An 18,532-nucleotide genomic window follows, 5' to 3' on the forward strand; every position below is an offset into this window, starting at 1 on the left:
AAATCTGTTCCGTTTTACTTACCAATTGAACGCATTTAACATAATCTGACCTTCATTTATTTATTGAGGTTCAAATTAAAGACCAAATCAGAATAAACAGTTTTACTAGATACAATTACAAAGTTACCTCACTAATATGCATTTTACAATCATAAAACGAGCACGTAGCCACTAAATTGCCGTCAAACTTCCAATCAGCTCCATAAGCTATGCTCTCATGTTCCATATATTCCGTAAGGATCTCCATTTGGTCCTCTACACGTAGTATACGGAACCCGCCGTACATACAGGCTGCTAAGAGAATGCTTGTCTTGCTTGGGTGCCATTTTAGCCGCCAAACGCCTCCCTTGACATCAATTTCGTTGATACTGGATTTTAGGCTTCGCGTGTCCCATAGACGGACTTTTTCGTCGTAACTGTAATGGAGGCAAATTATGTGAGCTATCGGCTTTATCATTGCAAATCATCGTACGAAATATAGATTCCTGAGTGAAACCAAGAGTATTAGCAGTAGGTAGGTTATGATCAAAATCGAATATAGCTTATTGGAAAAGCAGGAATTACTGATCCGATTTCAGAAAATTTTAATGCCGCCGTTTCTTTTCCATCAACGTCCCAAAAATTAGGTTTACAATTTGGTTATATTTTTTAATAAATGTGGTCAAGCAAGGTCGTACCTAATATGAATCTACAAATCAAAAACTAGGTACCTTCCAGTCAACAGCTGATACTCCTCATCCACATGGCTCCTGACTGCAGTGACGCCCGCCTCGTGGCGCCTGTTCACAGCAGTGGCGACATCTGGCACTCTGACGTCATAGCTCTTGAACACGCAGTCATCGCCCCCTGGGGTTCGGAGATGATTAACGACATGTATTGTTTGTAGGGCAAGATTATTGTTTTGATATATATATATATTTTGATAAAGCTAAAGAGTTTGTTTGCTTGCTGGAACGTGCTTATCTGAGGAAGGCTGGCGGAAGCTAGTGCTTAGATAAATCGGTAAATCCACAAAATATTAATCATAAGTAATTAGTGAAGTTTAGGTCTCTGGTAATCAGAATATGTAGTTATTATCATTTACCTAAGGGTTTTCGTGAAAATATGATCTCAACTTTATTAAATACTTTATTAATTACCTGAATAAAATACATCCGGATTCCAATAATTGAATGCAGCGATCCACGCTTCAAAGCTATGACTCTCCCATTTTCCCACAACCTGAACCCCATCTTCCACTATCTTCAAGACATGCACACAGCCTGCAGAATCGCTGACCACCAAACAAGGTTCTTCCGAAGACGTTTTATTTGTCGACCAATCAACGGACAGGGCTAAAACATCTTGACCAATCGCGTGCTTTAACCAAAGCTCTAATTCTAACGAGCCATCCTCATTGGTTAATTGATAAAGTTCTAGATTACCCACTGAAGTGACAACGGCTAATGTGGGATAGTCCCGAATGGTATGGTAGCACCATTTCTGATCTAAAATTCCTGAGGTGTCTACTGATTGAATTGGAACTAAGTCTGTGGTTTCGTTATTGATAACGAATAGGTATATCCTTCCTAGTCTTATCTGTTTAGCTGAGGAGTCTCCTGAAATTAATAAAAATACAATTTACATTTATTGATCCTTGAAAAAATTCAGGATTTAGGTTTCATGTCCAGGTATTATTTAGAATTTAGACTATAAGCTCGCCTCTAATCACAGGGACTAGCATAGCTTAGGGTTAGGGCTCTGTCTTCTTTATAAAAATTGTATGCATATGTGATGTTAAGACTCCATAGCAACTGCGAACTCGTAGATTATATTTGTTTATTGAGAAAAACGTGTTACATAATCAAAGCAGGAAAAACCTTTAATCAGTTGCAGAGTAACTCTATTTTATATATATACCTTGTTCATCCTTCTTATCGAGCTGGTAAGTCCCGCAAACGAGTACATCGCGGTAGGGCTCCACAGGGCACCACTCTACGGAGTCGGCGCTGTAGCCAGTGTCCCAGCGACCCTTGGTCTGCCAAGTTACCGCCATCGAACTAAAGGATGGACAGAAAAACATAGGTAAGTAATTGTTATGGTCTACCTGCGGAGTGTACACCTAGTCATGTGGGTGTTTTGGTTTTTCTTCAGTTGATATTTAAGGGGGCTTCTTAACGGCGGATTTTGATTATTCTAGTAGTTAACTCTAAGTTAACTCTACAATGAGCTGATCATTAAGGGTCAATTCACACTGAAAGAGCAGCGGCCGTAAGAGCACGGAAAATGTAAGAGCGCGGCGCGGTGCGGCGCCGCGTGGCCCGCCGCGCTCACGCTCAATCCCTTGCAATTACGGCCGCTGCCGGCCGCTGCCGGCCGCTGCTCTTTCAGTGTGAATTGACCCTAAGAACTCCATCGTGTTCAACAACCATATTCCCGAAATACTCGAGGACGCAAAAGTCATATTGTACTTAAGATGTGGAAAATAGCAGAAATAAAAAAGTAAATATTCTATTTTAAACCCATTTATTGTAATAAAAATATGCCCATACAATACATGAATAATTACTAACGCTATAAAGACGAGCAAAGTATATCTTCATTACATTCACAACTTTACACGTAGGTAATAATTTGCTAAAATTTGTACTGTGTTGTGGTTCGCCTCTTACATATTACATTGGGACAAACGAAGTGACAATTTACAATATAGGACTGTCCCGAAATCACGATTCTTTTGACTAACGACGGCGCATGTGTGCTAAATGTTTACCTCAGTGAAATAAGTAAATTAGATAGTGTCAAAACAAATAATTTTTTGGAACTTCACCCACTCGTAAATCGTCTCTTTCAGCATAAACAGAGCGGATTGAGAAGATATGAACCCTAATTGAAACAGCTTTGATCCAAATTAACGCTATTTCAAATCGTTTAGTGGTTGTTAAAAATTAGCAAGGACCCTGCGCCGTCATCGTCAATAATCTCACAAATTAATGATTTTACAATGTTTTAAAATGTCATAAATACATACTATTTTACAATTACATTGGTATGCTTTGCAAAGTATAACAATATCCTTAATTTAATCCGATCTAAAGTTTGTATCACTGTAAGTTTCGTATCATTTTAAATATAAATTATATAAAAGTTTTAATGTCTATTTTGGAAATGTTTTTCCGAAAATATTCACTTGAACTTCATACAATTTACTTTTTTTTTAAATATGTATTAAATAATTTCACATAATAGTACAGCGATTACAAAGATATGTAAATATACTCTGTTAAAATAAAATAAGTCATTTTGTCTCTAGTTTGGTGATATAATAAAATAGAACTTTCAGTTTTAAAGAACTTCTATGTTACCTACAAGAGTATACAGTAATTACAAATCGTATACGCTATCATTTTATATTGTCGTTATCATTAAATCTGTATTCTGCGACTAAAAATCGAATCAACATTAGTTTGTATACAAATCAATTTTATTCACTTAACATATGAATTACGTGGAGCAGGTAATAAAACCTACATTTTTTCCAAGTGGTTTTCGCAAATTAATTTCATTATCTATGTTAAAATTCAGCGATTCAGAGACAATTCCATACCGTGAAGAAATGTAATAAAAAGGGTGTAAACAACTCCTAATCTATATAACACAATTGTCAAGTGCCGTGATAAAGTACAGTCGTCGACATTACATAGTGCTATTCAAATTATGTCAAGTAATTTTTAAGTGTCAATATTTTTATATAAGCTCAATGACGATGACTGATCTTTAACAGCCAAACACAAATGAATAAAGAGGACATAAAAATATGCGATAGAAGCAATATACCGAATTAAAAAATTACAGATAAAATTCATAAATACAAAAATATCAATTGAAATGGACTTCAAGGGGTTACATTATACAATAACATTTATTTACGTAAGTACATTATTTATTAGTGGTAACTTATTTTATAAGAGTTTAAAATCTACTTCGTAAATTCTTCTTAATTCTAGTTAATCTAAGAAGTATACTTGACGGCAGTTGGACCGAAATTCTTAATATTTGAACATGATATAGTACAGACGAGCGTGGGGTACTAATTGGAGCTAATTTAATTCTAATATCGGTGGTACTTTTTGAGTATATTCGTATTGGTAAATTATTTAAATGTTTATTAAGACTTGGAACTTTTTTGAGAATAAAAATAAAATCGTTAACTGTTCAAATATCCATTATTTTTTAACCTGAAGTAATCCTTGAAATGATCTGTTTTATACAAAGATTTGTTCGAAATTAATCGGGAGCTCGTCTATACCCTTATATTGAACTATTGTCGTTGCATGGTAGGCACTAGGAACTAAATATATACAACTTAACAGCTAACAAACGATAATGATCATAAATCAATGAGCACGTTTCTTACAAGCTATGACGTAAACTATCATGAGGTCACAAATAGACACCGTGGAGTATACAAACAGTAAATATGTATAAGAAAAAGAAGCTTATAAAACCACTTTTATTCATCAATTTAAAAGATGCGGGTTTCTGAAGATCGAGCAGAGTGTCGAACCTCGTGAGAGGCCTTTGTCCAGCAGAGGACGTCTTTCGGCTGACACGAAGATCAATTTCAAAAAGACTTTTGTGTCCACAATTTTTTTTCTTGACTATAAACATAAAAAATGTATATGAATACTGTAAGATTTTTTAGTACTTTTACTGTTTGTACGATCCACTGTTATAAAGGCTTGATGTTGGGCTAAACCAAATAAGACTAAAAACAACCAAGCCATTTCTATAATATCAATGTAATATCGTCGGAAAATCAAGAATAATTAGTTTGTTTAATATTCTTATTTGTTAAATAGTTCTAGATCCACTTTATTGTGCTATGCTTTTAAAAACACTTTATCTGTGGCGCCACTGGGCTGTGTCTATAGCAGAGACTGCCAGTCTAAGTTAATTAACGAAAAATGTTTTAAATTGAGCAATTAATATTTTTTTGTTGTTTTAAGACAAACAACATCTTAAACAGCTTTCAATATTGCTATAAATCTCAGGTATCTCAAATTATTACTTTTCTAGCAGCTCAGCAGCGCCACCTTAATTACAATACATTTTCAAAACGGTACATAACAACGTTATGCAATTACGCTATGCCACAGATTAAATATATGACATTAAACATTAAAAATATTAATATTTTGTTTGTGTATGAGGTAGATGTTCACAATAAATGTTGCGATCACAGCCTGTTATCATTCAGGACATTAACTGTTCATAAACCAACTAGTTGGGCGATTGAATGGGTAGAAGAGATATTTGTTACTAGATTGCAATCAAGAATAATAATTCTATTTTTCATCCAAAAATACAACTAAATCTCCTAGCCATTGAATCAATAACTATTGTTCTCTCAACTGCCAACTTACATTTACCACTTATCACTATCAAATCAAATGTTTTTTCAATAAATATGAGCAGCTACCTCTGCTGTTAGTCAAGCATGCATAACAAGCTATATTGAAGGACTTGTCTAAATGCTTGCTCCAGGTGATGCATGCTTGACAAACAAGTTAAGAAGCCAACTAAAGGGGATTTGCTATCTTTGGAATTACGGGTGGCCCTTGATACATAACATACAGAGATGAGAAAAATATTATCTGGTATTTGGACAATTGTAACTGTGCCCAAATATAATTTCTAAGTTTGCATCATACATTAAAGTGTATGGCAAATTAAGCTTGTGAATTATATTGTAGCTTTATCAATGCCAATGTTGGAGATTCTGCCACTGACAAGTAAAATGAGTAACAAATAGGTGTGTAGTATTGGTGATGTATTGCTATTAAGACAGCCGTTTCTGTATGAAACATGTCTCAGGCCACCATACTTGAAAAAAGAATCTGTTGTCTTGTTCTTACATCCATTTTGTATGGGATCATAACTTTAAACTAAATTCTCTTATATTTATGTCTAAGTACCCTGAATTATATTTAATTCTAATAAATAAGATGTTTCAAAATGTCCTGCTGAATTTAAACTTTTATGGTTTTTCATTGACTGTTGATAGAACCAAGAGTATCAACAAGTCAACATTTTATTCCTAACATAAAAATTGCTTCTTAGCCACAGAGGGCAAAAGGTATATTGCTTAGTTCATAAAAAACAAACTGCTTCCCAATTATTGCCATTCACACAACTGGGTCTTAGAAGAATAAGTATAAAAGTCTAAAACTCAGCAGTATGCCTAATCTTGCGAGAAAACATTAAGTTAAATGTTTTAAAATTTAAACCAATCACAAAACCTTTACTTATAAACATTTCTTAAACAATCAAATTGCCATTCTCATGAGTAATATCAACATAAAGCATAGAAATCTAGTTTTAAGTAAAGACAAAAATGTTATGTATACTTTGTGAGATTGTCTTTGCAGCCAATAATAAATAGTTTATGGAATTTATCTGATGGAATAATGAATTTGAATAACTCAAAACAACTCTTTTCCTTATTTTAAAGATCTTTTTAAACTAATGTTAATTCAGAAGTTAATGGAAAAACAAACCATGAATACTGGCTGCTGAGACAAATCTTTGTATGCAAGAAGGTTTCATAAGTGACTCTATGCTATAGAGTCCATAGATATAGTTTATGAGAGGTTAAATTGGGCATTGTTACACTGATTTGATGTGACGTCTCAATGGCCTTCAGTTACATTTTATTGGTGTATTGTCTTACAATAGAGTACTTTGTCACTTACTACAGATAAACTAATATTTGTTAATATTTTAGCTAAAATAGACTTGGATTTTCTTAGTAAATTGTTCACTTTTTAAATTGAAGATACTGTCCAGTTACCAATGTCTATTATAAGACAATCAACAATAATCAACATGCAGTTTTTCAATCCTTTTCCTCATTTCATAACATACTTTACCAAAATTTGAGGTACACTAAAATTGACTGTGAATATTTCTTCATCAGCAAGCTATTGCCTTGCAGACCTCTCAGTTTCGATGAGACATTCTCTCACAAGGATCCGGGCATGGATGATGCCACGCTTGAGACGTTCCGCAGAGCTGCGGCTGCCTGAGTAACTTGGTCTGACTTCCTTACCCATCTCCTCGATGACGGCTAGCAACTGAGCGTACTTCGACATTCCATTGTCTTTATCCTTTCCGACAGACGAAGGAGAAGTCGCGGGGACAGTGGATATAGTTGCCTGACTAGTATTCCCATGGCTCAGTTCTTTATGTATGTTCTTCCCGCTCATGGGTATGGCCGTCACAGTGACGTCACTTAGTTTCGATTCTACGGCCTGAATGTCCATCGCTTCCATCGTTCTCTGAAAGAATTTGACTAACATTAACAAAACAAAGGAAATCGAAAGAAAACATCAACAAAACGAAACTTACCGATCTTAAATCTAACATAAATATACGTTTTCACGATTAAAACACATTTGAACACAGGCCGCGGGTAGTAAGTGATAAATTCTACAATAAATTATGTGTTATGTAGGACATACCTAATCCGATCGCCTTTGGGCTCTCCAAGAAAACCGACGTTATTAGCGTACAAGTATGCCACCTACAGCGGTTCTAGCAACTTATTGTGGAATGTATTAAATTTTCCGTAAATGCAAATGACTTTAGTCAATGAAACCCGTATTTTATTATTTTATTGTAAATAACAAACAAGTCTACAAATTACCACATTGACAATATTGAATCTTTTTTATTTCATGGGTCTTGTCATAGACATTGAAGCATACAGCCAACAGCAAAAGATTTAAGACATATTTTTATAAATGAAAAGTTGTAGGATTTAATGAATTCATTATTTAATTGAGTTGTGGTGCTTTTGAATTTAGTGTGGATCTCATCTTTCTATTTTAATTTTCTTGTAAAATAATGTAAGGAAACGTTTCGTTTTGTCAACGTTTCGTTTCACGTGAAGCTGCTGTACCGCATTCTTTTTCTTTCAATGTTGTCTGTCAGTCATTTGGTAAATCGTTCAGAAAAAATCAGAAATTGTCAACTCGTTTGCGTTACGGCTGGGATTGGTTTTCTTTCTTGGCGTTTTAATTTTGTCTCTACGAAAACCTATTTTTATGTGACCAAAACAAAATATAAATCGGCATCAAATTTCGTAGCCGTAATGAATTGGCTGAGCGGTTCGCGTCCTGAATCATGTATCGTTTTGAATTGATTAAATAAATGTAAATAATAAAACAATGAGAGGTCGGTGTTAAGTGATTTCTCCGCCCACTGCAATCATTATGCGATTAGTGAGACAGGAATTGAGTGTTAAGTCGATGCTGCGGGATATCTGAGGATGTCTGGGGAAGGCGAGCGGGCGTCGCGCCCGAACTCGCTGGTGCTGGAGGCGCCGCCCCCGGAGCGCGAGCCGCTGCACTTCGACGTGCAGCTGGTGGGAGCGCCGCCGGAGGTGGAGCAGCTCGTCAACAACATCAAACAAGTCGCTGAAGACTTTCTTTATCACTGGAAAACTTTCCCTATCGGTGAGAACTGCGTTTTGTCTTGTGTTTGTGTAGCTTGTCTTATGTTTATTGTTTTTAAATATCGAACACACAAGCCAGGAACCATTACTTACAATAATAAATTAGTTAATCACACTGATGATAAAAAAAAATGCCTTTATTCCTAACTAGACAGATACCACTTAAATGATGCTGGTGTAAAGAATATTTAACTCAAAATGATAATTCTACTTCCAGAACAATTTTTACACAATTATTTAATATAACACACTATAAGACTGCATTGAGTTTAGTACTACTGTAAAATTGACCTAGTTTACTCTATGGGGAGTCTATTATTTTCTAATCAATCATACAGAAAACTAGTGTATTTTACATATAAATTTAACCATTGTATCAGTTCACATACAATAGATAGTTATTTACATCAAAAATTATTACATTCTCATAGAAAACAATTTATTAATTTGGTTCTAGCCATATTGTTTTCTAAATGAGTGTAAACATCCATTTTTTATCAACAAAAACATGAAGAATGTCTATTGTTCTATTGGTATTCTCATACATATAATTAAAATAGCTTAACAACAAGATAATGACTATTTTCTCTTGGCTACAAAAATGTTAATCACTGTGTTGGAATCTGCTGCCGTACTGTTTTCTTTTGTATCAACTATTAATATGACAAGCAGATATTATGACTATCATAATGACTGATTGGGTTAATAATATTTTGAGCGTTTATTAGTTTTTTCATAGAAGGCCCAATATTGATGCCATTGTAGCTAAAATAAAATAGTTGCTACTATACTAGCTGTACCCATCAGGTCCACCCACATCCTTAGAGAACTATATCACACCTGAACATATAGAAGCCTATGTCCTTTGTCTGGCTCTAGCTAGTCTGTGTGTGTACCAAATTTCAGTTAAATATATTCAGTATTTTTGATGTAAGAGCCAGAGTCACCTTTGCATTATATTAGCAAGGATTTTAGTGACTTCCTGTTATTGATTTTACATACAATTTTGGGTCAACATATAAGACAGCAATTTGTCTCCCTTTTCTAAGTAGCCAATGTCTTGATAAGAAAACCCAAGAAGGATAGAAATAGAAATAAAGGCTTTACAAAATATAGACATCATGATTGTTATGACAAAAGATCATGATAAAAATAAAACATGTAGAGCCAAGTAAATTAATTAAATTGGAACATGTTAATTAACTTTGTGTGTTAAGTGGTATAATTGTTCCGTGTGTGGAACTTTATTAACTATTAATTGGTTTAGTATTTTTTGTAGTCACACTTTGATGTACCCTCAACTACTTTCTAAAATGACATACCATATCCTAGATTTCATATTGATATGCCTTCTGAATTTCAAATAAATTAATGTAGGAATTTTACTCAGATAGAAACAAAAAACATCCCAGGTACATTATTATGGATTTTCTGCCTTCTGCAACCAGTTCCCTTTTCTATGGGAATCAAACTCATTGACCTGAAAAATAATACTAGAGAGAAATATTTTTATGTGGTCCTGTAGTATCCTACATTCAAGCAAAAACAAACTTTTGACCTATAATATTACTAACAACACTGTATATCCACAGTACTTCCACCATCCCGTTTCACCGGCGCCGGGAACCGACCTTCAGACATCATCGTAGCACCGCCATGCGATGAACTGGACGCTGCAGCACTAGACGCAGGGGTGGAACCTCATCCCCTGTCGCCGAAACAGCTGCACGCTATACGCGAGAAGGGGTAAGTAGGGAGCCAGGACTTAGTATGCTGGATAGCTTAGTGCTTCTTATCATGTCAGCTCACTGAGGGATAAGTGCTTGATATATCGATTTTGGATTAGGAAGATATATTTGCGAAGTTCGCTGATACGGTAGTCTAATTAAATGATGAAAACTGTTCCTTATTAGGACTAAAAAATCGTGAGTTAATAAAAAGTGAGAAGAAAGACAAGAAATATATCTCGCAAACAGTCATCGTAAAATCTTCTTTTCGTCATTAAAAACTTTCGTTTATTGTGGCGAATTATTAATTCATTCGTCGATTTCTCTAAATCTGCTATTATCTGCAACGGTAAATCCGCCAATAGCGCCAATATTTTGCCAAATTCTTGGCCATTGGCTGACCTAACCCAGTTCAGTATTACGTTACGTTTATTAAACAACTGTTTTAACTGGACATAGGTAATTGAGCCGATGACGCGAACATTCCAACTCGGCTTGTATTATATTCAACATAGTACAGCGTATACTCGTAACTGGTAGATCGTAATCATTCGAGTGTAGAATCGATGGAGTATCGAGCTGAAACAGGATTAAATCAGATTGCTATCAAAGATGAACGTTTGAATAATGATTGCGGTTCCTCTGGTCAATAAATCTGCCGGTCCCGAGTCCTTCAAGCGAGCTAGAACAAAGACATGTTATGTACTTTAAATATCATACCTCCGATTGAAAACCCTTGAGAAGGTTTAGCTAGGATATTCTACATTGTCAGCTGGCAATTAAAAACACATTAAGATTTGACTTGATTAATACGCTTGATCTAATTAATTCTGATCTAGAAGTAGTGAAAAATTGGTCTGACAGGTTTGGGGTGGAGGTTAACCCTACCAAATGTCAAGCCATTATTATTGGGAGCTCGAGAACTATGAGCAAAGTTGATAGTGTTGGCTTGCCACCTTTAGCTTTTAACGGCATCAACATTCCGTACAGTTGCACTGTGAAAAATCTTGGCCTACACATTGACTCCACGTTAAACTGGCAATCACAGGTTGCAGCTGTCAGTCAGAAAGTTACTAGCACGCTACGGTTCCTCTATCGCTTGAAAAATTTTCTCCCTTTCAATGTTAAGGCGACGCTTATGCAAACCTTAATCTTTCCCATAATTGACTATGGTGATGTTTGCTACTATGACCTGAATGCAGATCTGCTCAATAAACTTGACCGGCTTCTCAACAATTGCATTCGATTCGTTTTTAATCTCCGCAAGTACGATCATGTGTCAGCGTATCGAGCGCAACTTAAATGGCTACCGATAAGACAACGACGTGTGATGAGGGCTTTAACTACTCTTTTTTCTATACTATTTACCCCATCTTCACCTTTATATTTAACCTCCCACTTTCAGTATGTGTGTTCACAGCACAATAAAAATCTCCGCTCCTCTAATAATCGTCTTCTTCACTGCCCTGCTCACCGTTCAGATATTATTCATTCTTCCTTCTTTGTTAAGTCTATTCTTCTCTGGAATGAGCTACCGCTGGAGATCAGGATGGTCAACAGTCGTTATTCCTTCAAAAAGAAATTACGCGACCACATCCATAGGAAATTGGCAGAGTCGCAACTGTAGACAGTTTTTTTTGTTGTCTTTTTTTTTTTTCTTAAATTTTTTTACTTTTTTTTGTTGTTAATTTGTTTCTTGGCCTCTCTTGGCAAATGTAATATTGTATGTATGTATTTAAGTATGTATGTATATTGTATATTTATTATTAATCATATATTGATAGTAGATATACAGTCATGGACACATAATTAAAGACACCCCCCGACTCGAAGTGAAATAAATAGTTATAATACTGACATGAGCTTAAGCACGGTATAAACTGTAGTGTAATAATTATTAAAACAAACATTACTTTGTGTTCTTTAATTAAGGACAAAAAATATTTTATTTCTTTAATACTTTAGATATAAGCTCTATGGGAAATGAACACTAACTTTTGTAGCTGATACTTGGCTGGTCAGCTAATTAAAGACAGTTAAAGCCCAGTTATGAAAAAAAAACTAAAGATACAAATAGTTGCCATACTTTTTTTTAGAAGTGAGTGAAATACTTATGAAAACTCGAATTAGGTAATAATTTAGGTTTATTTCATTAAAAATTTTCATTTTAGTCCGATCAATAAGACTAGAACAAAAATTCTGGTAAGTAAAATGTTTTAGGCTTTTTAATATTATATTTTGACATACGGATTTATTAATACCACTTGATCTATAGTAAGGACATGGTAATAAATTTATTATTAAAGATTTCTTATCAATGGCACTTAAAAAGGCATGGTTTGAGAACAACTCAAAACCGACCCCAAGGAAAACTTGTTCGCAAACAGACTTTAAGGCGGTGCTATAGGCAAATTTACATTGCATTGCATTTACATGATTCGGTACTGGTTTTTTTGGGAGTCATCTGATGCTAAAAGGACGAAAATTGTGTCTGCAGAACTTTTAGACTACAACCGGGTCGGGAAAAGCTGTAAGGCATGGGTATCGGAAGATGTTACTTTTGGAAAAGCACCGCGTGTCCATACTGTAGATGGCTATTTCTATCAAATGTGAAAGGTGCAGTTAACAAGTGTTCAAAAATGTATTTTTTTTCTCATTAAACAAAGGGATACGAATAATTCTAAAATAATGTATCGAAATTAGTCGCCTCCAAAACATGACATGGAACCAAAATACACTAAGAAAGTTCTCAAACATAGGAGGCGAAAAAGTAATAGTGTGGGGCTTCTCTCCACTACTTGGTGTGGTGATCTTTTAGAAAGATATTATTAAAAATAGGCGAATTCAAGTACTATAATATTTTAGAAATAGCATTTTGTTATATGCTAAGCATAATTTACCGGTCCTTAGCGCTTTCCAAATTAGAAAAGTTCTGAAAAACACTGTAAGAGTAGTAAAAAGGACTCTTTGATCGAGCAACTTATGCCGGTTTTGGTTTGGCCCATCGCAAATTTAATAGAAAAAAAACTGGTGATCGGCCAGTAAACACAATGGCGATAAGTCATACATGAAACATTGATCAATTTTACACAGATTTTTATGAAGCATGGAAGAAAATTCCCGTAGCGACTTAAAACAAAACTGACCGCTTGCACGCTTAGGGATGTCGTGCTGTCATTGAGGTAAAAGGAAATAAACCAAATATTAGTACTCATTAGTATGCTTAGTTACAGTGTAGGGAACGTTGTTATGGAAAAGTACCATCAATAATATTAATAATTTGCATTTCTTCCTCTGAGCAAATGGAGTGTCTTTAATGATATGGCCAGACCGCGTTATGGTTCATACCGCTCGAGATTCGGATAAAGCGAAAAAAACATGTCGCGAAGGATCACTGAAGATAGTCTTTAGTTTTAATATTTCACAATGCCCTCTTAAATATTTTAAAATAGAAAATAAAGTTCCAGTAGCAATCAGAAAAAAGAAATACAGATGAAATGCGGCAGCAATTTAAGATTCCAACAGTGTCTTTAATTATGTGTCCATGACTGTATATATTTTTGTGTTCTTTGTTGACAATATTTTTAACAAAAACTTTGCACCTACCACAGCTTTTTCTCCACCACCCAAAGGTAGACTGGCAGAAAACGCCTATGGCGTTAAGTCCGCCTTGTACGAAATGTGCAGAAGCATTAAATAAATAAATAAATAAATAAATAAATAAATAAGATGTAAAATGCGTGTCATAAAAAGCCAGCTCACACTAATTATAATGAGCGGCTTTAAGTGAATTACCATGTTTCAGTTTTCTTCAAAAATATATTGCAGTCTTTAGTGCCAATATCTTGTATCTTTGTAACATTGTCAGCCAGTGATCCAGCCAACAAACATTCACGATGACAATCGCCAATTGCTCCACGGATGTGCTTACATGCACTCGAATCGGATATAAAGTGGTTTAAATTATAGTAGGTTGACCTCTCTCATCGCCTTACAAGTTAAAAAATCTACATTTCAATATAACATTGTATGTACTGGCATTCTAAGAGCATATTCAAATGAGCGTCATTTAAATGTCTGTCTGGAACCCTGGATAGTCTATAAAAGTCCAGCCTTCACCTGAAATAAGCCAATTTTTACAAATATAAATTATAATGAAACTCTTGGTACAAATTATTGTCGGTTAGTAAAGCTACATTAATTTACCGGCAATCGCTTAGTTACATAATGTAACAAGTGACAGCATAATTGATAGCAGTTAATACATTTTTCTTTACAAATCCAGTCGAGCGTACACTTCGGGCCAAATAAATGGAACACTAACGTACCTAATGAAATACTATCGTTCATTAGTTCGTATGTCGCCGCCCACTGGACTACCGGTCAAAAGAATCCTAATTGAACGCTCACAGCGAGTCAGACTATTCAATAGAATATAAACTGTATTCGCCGGTAAAATGAGTTACAGAATCGCTTTATCTGCGTAATAAAAAGACACGCCGATATTAATTTAACGTTTTATCATGCAGTAGACTCAGGGCTGTCGAATTTCACCGAACGAAAGTGCTTGTATCTACTGGGTTATTTATCACAAAGAGACACGTCTTACTATTTAGAGACTTCCCAAAATAGTGGTCGTATATCGCTGCATTAACATTCCGTAGTAAAATTAAAAAGAAAACCGCGCAGGGCCAGCCCTGACGGAAGTTAAGCCGCTGTTTAGGGCTATTAAGATGCGACGTGCAGGAGATCCCTACATGTTCAGTATTCATTAAGTTCAATTAATGTTTTCACTCAAATGTATAAGGTACTCGGTTTTGTCGGCCCGCAGTGTACAATTGCATCCCACGACACTGTAATCATTTTACTCTTTTCTTTTGTTTTGTGACGATGTTCAACCAAATGTTACTCATGTGGTTAAAAAGATAAAAATATAAAAGAGTTTGCTATTTTTAGTGTTCTCAATTGTTTCGAATAAGACGCATGCTGTGAGGATTTTACTGAGTCACTCGGGATTAAACTATTGTTATAGTTGTCTTGCACAGTATTCTCGTACTCTTGTACATCTGTTGGATTTTTTCAGATATTTTACAGTTAAAGCCTTACAAACAGACACGTTTTCATTTAAATCAGTATAGTTTAATAATCTGGTTCATAGACCGTTAGTTCAACTTATAACCTACTGGAATAGGCAATACATAATATACTAGATACAGTCTTATGAGACTTGCTCTGTTCGTGCTACGTCTAAAGTCATGCATGGTAAATCATATGCGTCAGACCACACCGACATGATACTATGATCGTATGCTCTACATCATATTTATTTACATCTCGTGATTTAACAATATACTAATCGTGATAAAACCGGTAAAAATAGATATAGATACCAAATATAACTTGACAACCGTAGACGGAGGTCGCATAAAAGTTAGGATTTTCTGAAATAAATTAACAAATAAAAAGCCTAGACTGCACCTTTGAATAACTGAAAATCATATTTAAAATAAATACATAAGTAGTTCAACGTAATTTTCTTGTCTTGCAATTTTTTGTCTCAGGGCTTGGTACAGCAGATGTTGATCTACAATATGTTTTTTTGAACATTTCGTTTTATTAAAAACCTGCATCATCATGTTATAGGTTTAATATAATTACTGCTCATTAGCTTCAGAAACTCCTCAGTAGTCTCGACGTCTTCTAAACAAGTGACTTCTGACTTACGGCCGGAGACGGTGGATCGATCCTATGCCGTTAACCTCCGCGACATCATCTATAGGTACATTAATCTCTATATTGCAATATCGCTAAATACTTGAAAGTAGGTAGAAGGATAGAAGAAAAGTTGTGTTCTCTATAATGTGTCTTGTTCTTCTAGAAATCGCATAGTAAGAGTTCTTTGAACGGAGTCATAGGTTCGATTATCAGGTGGAGCAAATCGATTTGAGAAGCTAGAAGCCAATAAGCTTCCTATATAACCAGAAGTTAAGATGCTATCGGTCATCCTCCTAAATAATCAGTCACGAATCCTGGGGCATTTAGATAAAGCTAATATTATACGATAAAGAAACACTAGGAGTAAAAGTCTGAAATCACTAATCTGCCGTAAACAAGTGTGGTGATTAATGATCATACCTTTTCCGTGTAAGAAAAGGCCTGTGCCCAGCAGTGGCACAGTCTATAGTCCGATAATGATGACTATGATAAATGAATATAGTTTGAAATCAGATCATAAGTGCCAGAGATAACACAAAGAATGTTTTTATTTTGTCATTTTCAATATTCGTCGCCTAGCCTTTTCCCAACTATGTTCGGGTCGGTTTCCAGTCTAGTCTTCTATTACAGCGACTGACTATCTGACCTCCTCAACTCAGTTACCTGTGCAACCTGAAAGACATGATACCTCTTAACAACTGGTGGTCAGAATTTTTGGCTTCTGATTACCTGATACAACTACCAAAGATGTTCATCTGAAAGCCACCCACGACCCACCAATTAAACGTGCCTTGTGAAACACGGAACAATAATCTCCCGAGCCTTTTCCTATGACAACACAAAGAAAGACAGTCTTTATAATATTACCATGTATAAAAGCGTTATTCTTCTGCTTTTCTCCCCATAGCAGAGTAGAAACACAACACCTCAACATTGTGAGGCCGCCCATTGAATTAATACAGTTAATTATGTCCGTGTAATGGTACACGCGGTGAACTCGCTGCCGCGCCACGGTGTCGTATTGCGATGCTACTTAGATATTTTACTTGTATGTTAGTGCATATAGAAACTATTGAAGTATATTGTTAGGCTTCTGAATACAGGAGAAAAGTTAACATTGACATGATAGATTTATTGGAATTTGCTTATTAAAGAAATTGGCAGCCGCAAATCGGCCTCGTCTAAGCGTCAAATTAACTTTAGATCAGGTAAAACTGTCTATTTTTCTCCCACAAAGTCTGAAATGAATATATCAGAATATATGTAGACATGGTTGTCTGTCTGGAACTGTGTGGCTAGACGACACGAGGCGTTTATTTGTGAAGGTACGCGAGTTAATAGATCATTACCGAACCTATATAGGAGACAGTATAGACGGAATGGCTATACAGACCTTTGCCTTGAAATATCTGCTGTACTAGAATAAAAAATGCGAAAAGAACGTATTAATACGACAGACAAACAATAATGGGATCAAGGTTAATTTTTCTTCGTAAAAAATTATGAGCAATAATGCTACTTCCTGTATCAGGAACAAAATGGAACGACACTATAAAACTATAGTTAGTCAAATCAGCAAAGAGTTTGTCTTCATTGCTACATCACTCCTTGATGTGAAGCTAATTCAACAGTTTGCTCAAAAGAAAAATACCGTACCTTTGTTTTTCCTCAAAATTCGTTCTATTAGATTTATTGCAATAGCCTCCTAAAAACGTAACGTTAATTGGGCAATTACTAAAAATTTGCACCGCGCGGAAAATATGAAAAATAGGTGTATACTATTTTCCATAGCAACGTTGGACCGAACATTTTACACGTATAAATTATGCTTAAGTATGTCGACCTTTGCAAATTAGGACGGGACAATGTAAGCCAATTTTGAAGGCTGAATTTTATACCCAATACTTATTTATAGCGGATACATAATGGCCCAGTTTTCTCGTACCTAAGTGTATGTAAAAAATATATATAAGTTACAGCTAGTTGCTTTATATTTTCTATGGAATTTGTTGGAATTAGCAGCTTCTAGAACAAAGTATGATCATCCCCTAGACGTGAGCGTAGATGACATACAACTTTAGACTCACTACACTAGTACATAGGTGTCATATTCGCCCACCATTGATAATGTGTAATGGTCAATATAGTTGATTTTTTTCTCATAAAGCTTGCACAAGGACAGAGTATTTAAGCCGAAGAAGTTAAGCGCTAAGCAATTGGAATCGATACGTGAATGGGGGTATGTCGCCCTATCTATATATGTATGTTATATTTACGTGTGTTTCTTTTTAGATGTTGGCTCCAATGTGCTTTTCTATCGGATTTGGGAATCTAGATAGATTTGTTTGCCAAGACACAAAAGTTATGTCTTTTAAATATCATATTGCAAAGCTCTATGAAATAATTTGCCACCGAATTTCTTTTTTCTTTATTGTAAAAAATAAATAACTTCAAAACATTTTCAGTATCACAAGAAATGTCGTGGACATAAAAAAATACTAATAATTTTTTACTAATATATTTCCCAGAGGGATCAATTTTAAAAATTCCATGCTTTTTAAAGTGGAAGAACCTGTCTAATCGCATTGGAGCT

At 35.1% G+C, this 18,532-nt stretch overlaps 2 protein-coding genes across 3 annotated transcripts in view; one reads left to right on the forward strand and one right to left on the reverse strand.

The window, feature by feature from the left end:
* Positions 1-95: 95 nt before the first annotated feature.
* LOC110378189 (diphthine methyltransferase) lies at positions 96-7,773 on the reverse strand. 2 transcript variants are annotated; one of them, XM_049843672.2, is made up of 6 exons: positions 7,503-7,749; positions 7,126-7,319; positions 1,900-2,039; positions 1,140-1,598; positions 711-846; positions 96-416 (listed from the first exon to the last, which is right to left on the reverse strand). In XM_049843672.2, exons 2-6 carry the CDS (start codon positions 7,311-7,313, stop codon positions 116-118), a joined length of 1,224 nt encoding a protein of 407 aa, XP_049699629.2. In that variant the 5' UTR covers positions 7,314-7,319; positions 7,503-7,749; the 3' UTR covers positions 96-115. The 2 variants fall into 2 exon arrangements, with proteins under 2 accessions (XP_049699629.2, XP_021193019.3); XM_021337344.3 differs by lacking the exon at positions 7,126-7,319 and having other exon boundaries at positions 7,503-7,773.
* A 175-nt stretch (positions 7,774-7,948) lies between these two features.
* LOC110378268 (uncharacterized) overlaps positions 7,949-18,532 on the forward strand; it is a 28,826-nt gene continuing 18,242 nt past the window's right edge. Inside the window, exons 1-2 of the mRNA XM_064039952.1 lie at positions 7,949-8,498; positions 10,090-10,243. Coding sequence (XP_063896022.1) covers positions 8,312-8,498; positions 10,090-10,243 — 341 coding nt within the window. The 5' untranslated portion in view covers positions 7,949-8,311. The remainder of the gene's footprint in view (positions 8,499-10,089; positions 10,244-18,532) is intronic.

Source organism: Helicoverpa armigera, chromosome 2 (assembly GCF_030705265.1).
Source record: "Helicoverpa armigera isolate CAAS_96S chromosome 2, ASM3070526v1, whole genome shotgun sequence".
NCBI classification, from domain to species: Eukaryota; Metazoa; Arthropoda; class Insecta; order Lepidoptera; family Noctuidae; genus Helicoverpa; species Helicoverpa armigera.

Bases quoted from the DNA above. Each gene is read 5' to 3' on its own strand.
- LOC110378189 (XM_049843672.2), bottom strand. From the start codon at position 7,313: ATGGAAGCGATGGACATTCAGGCCGTAGAATCGAAACTAAGTGACGTC. The intron at 2,040-7,125 runs GTACGCTCAGTT...TCCATCCTTTAG, and splicing joins AAAGACAATGGAATGTCGAA to TTCGATGGCGGTAACTTGGC. The intron at 1,599-1,899 runs GTATATATATAA...TATTAATTTCAG, and splicing joins CGATAAGAAGGATGAACAAG to GAGACTCCTCAGCTAAACAG.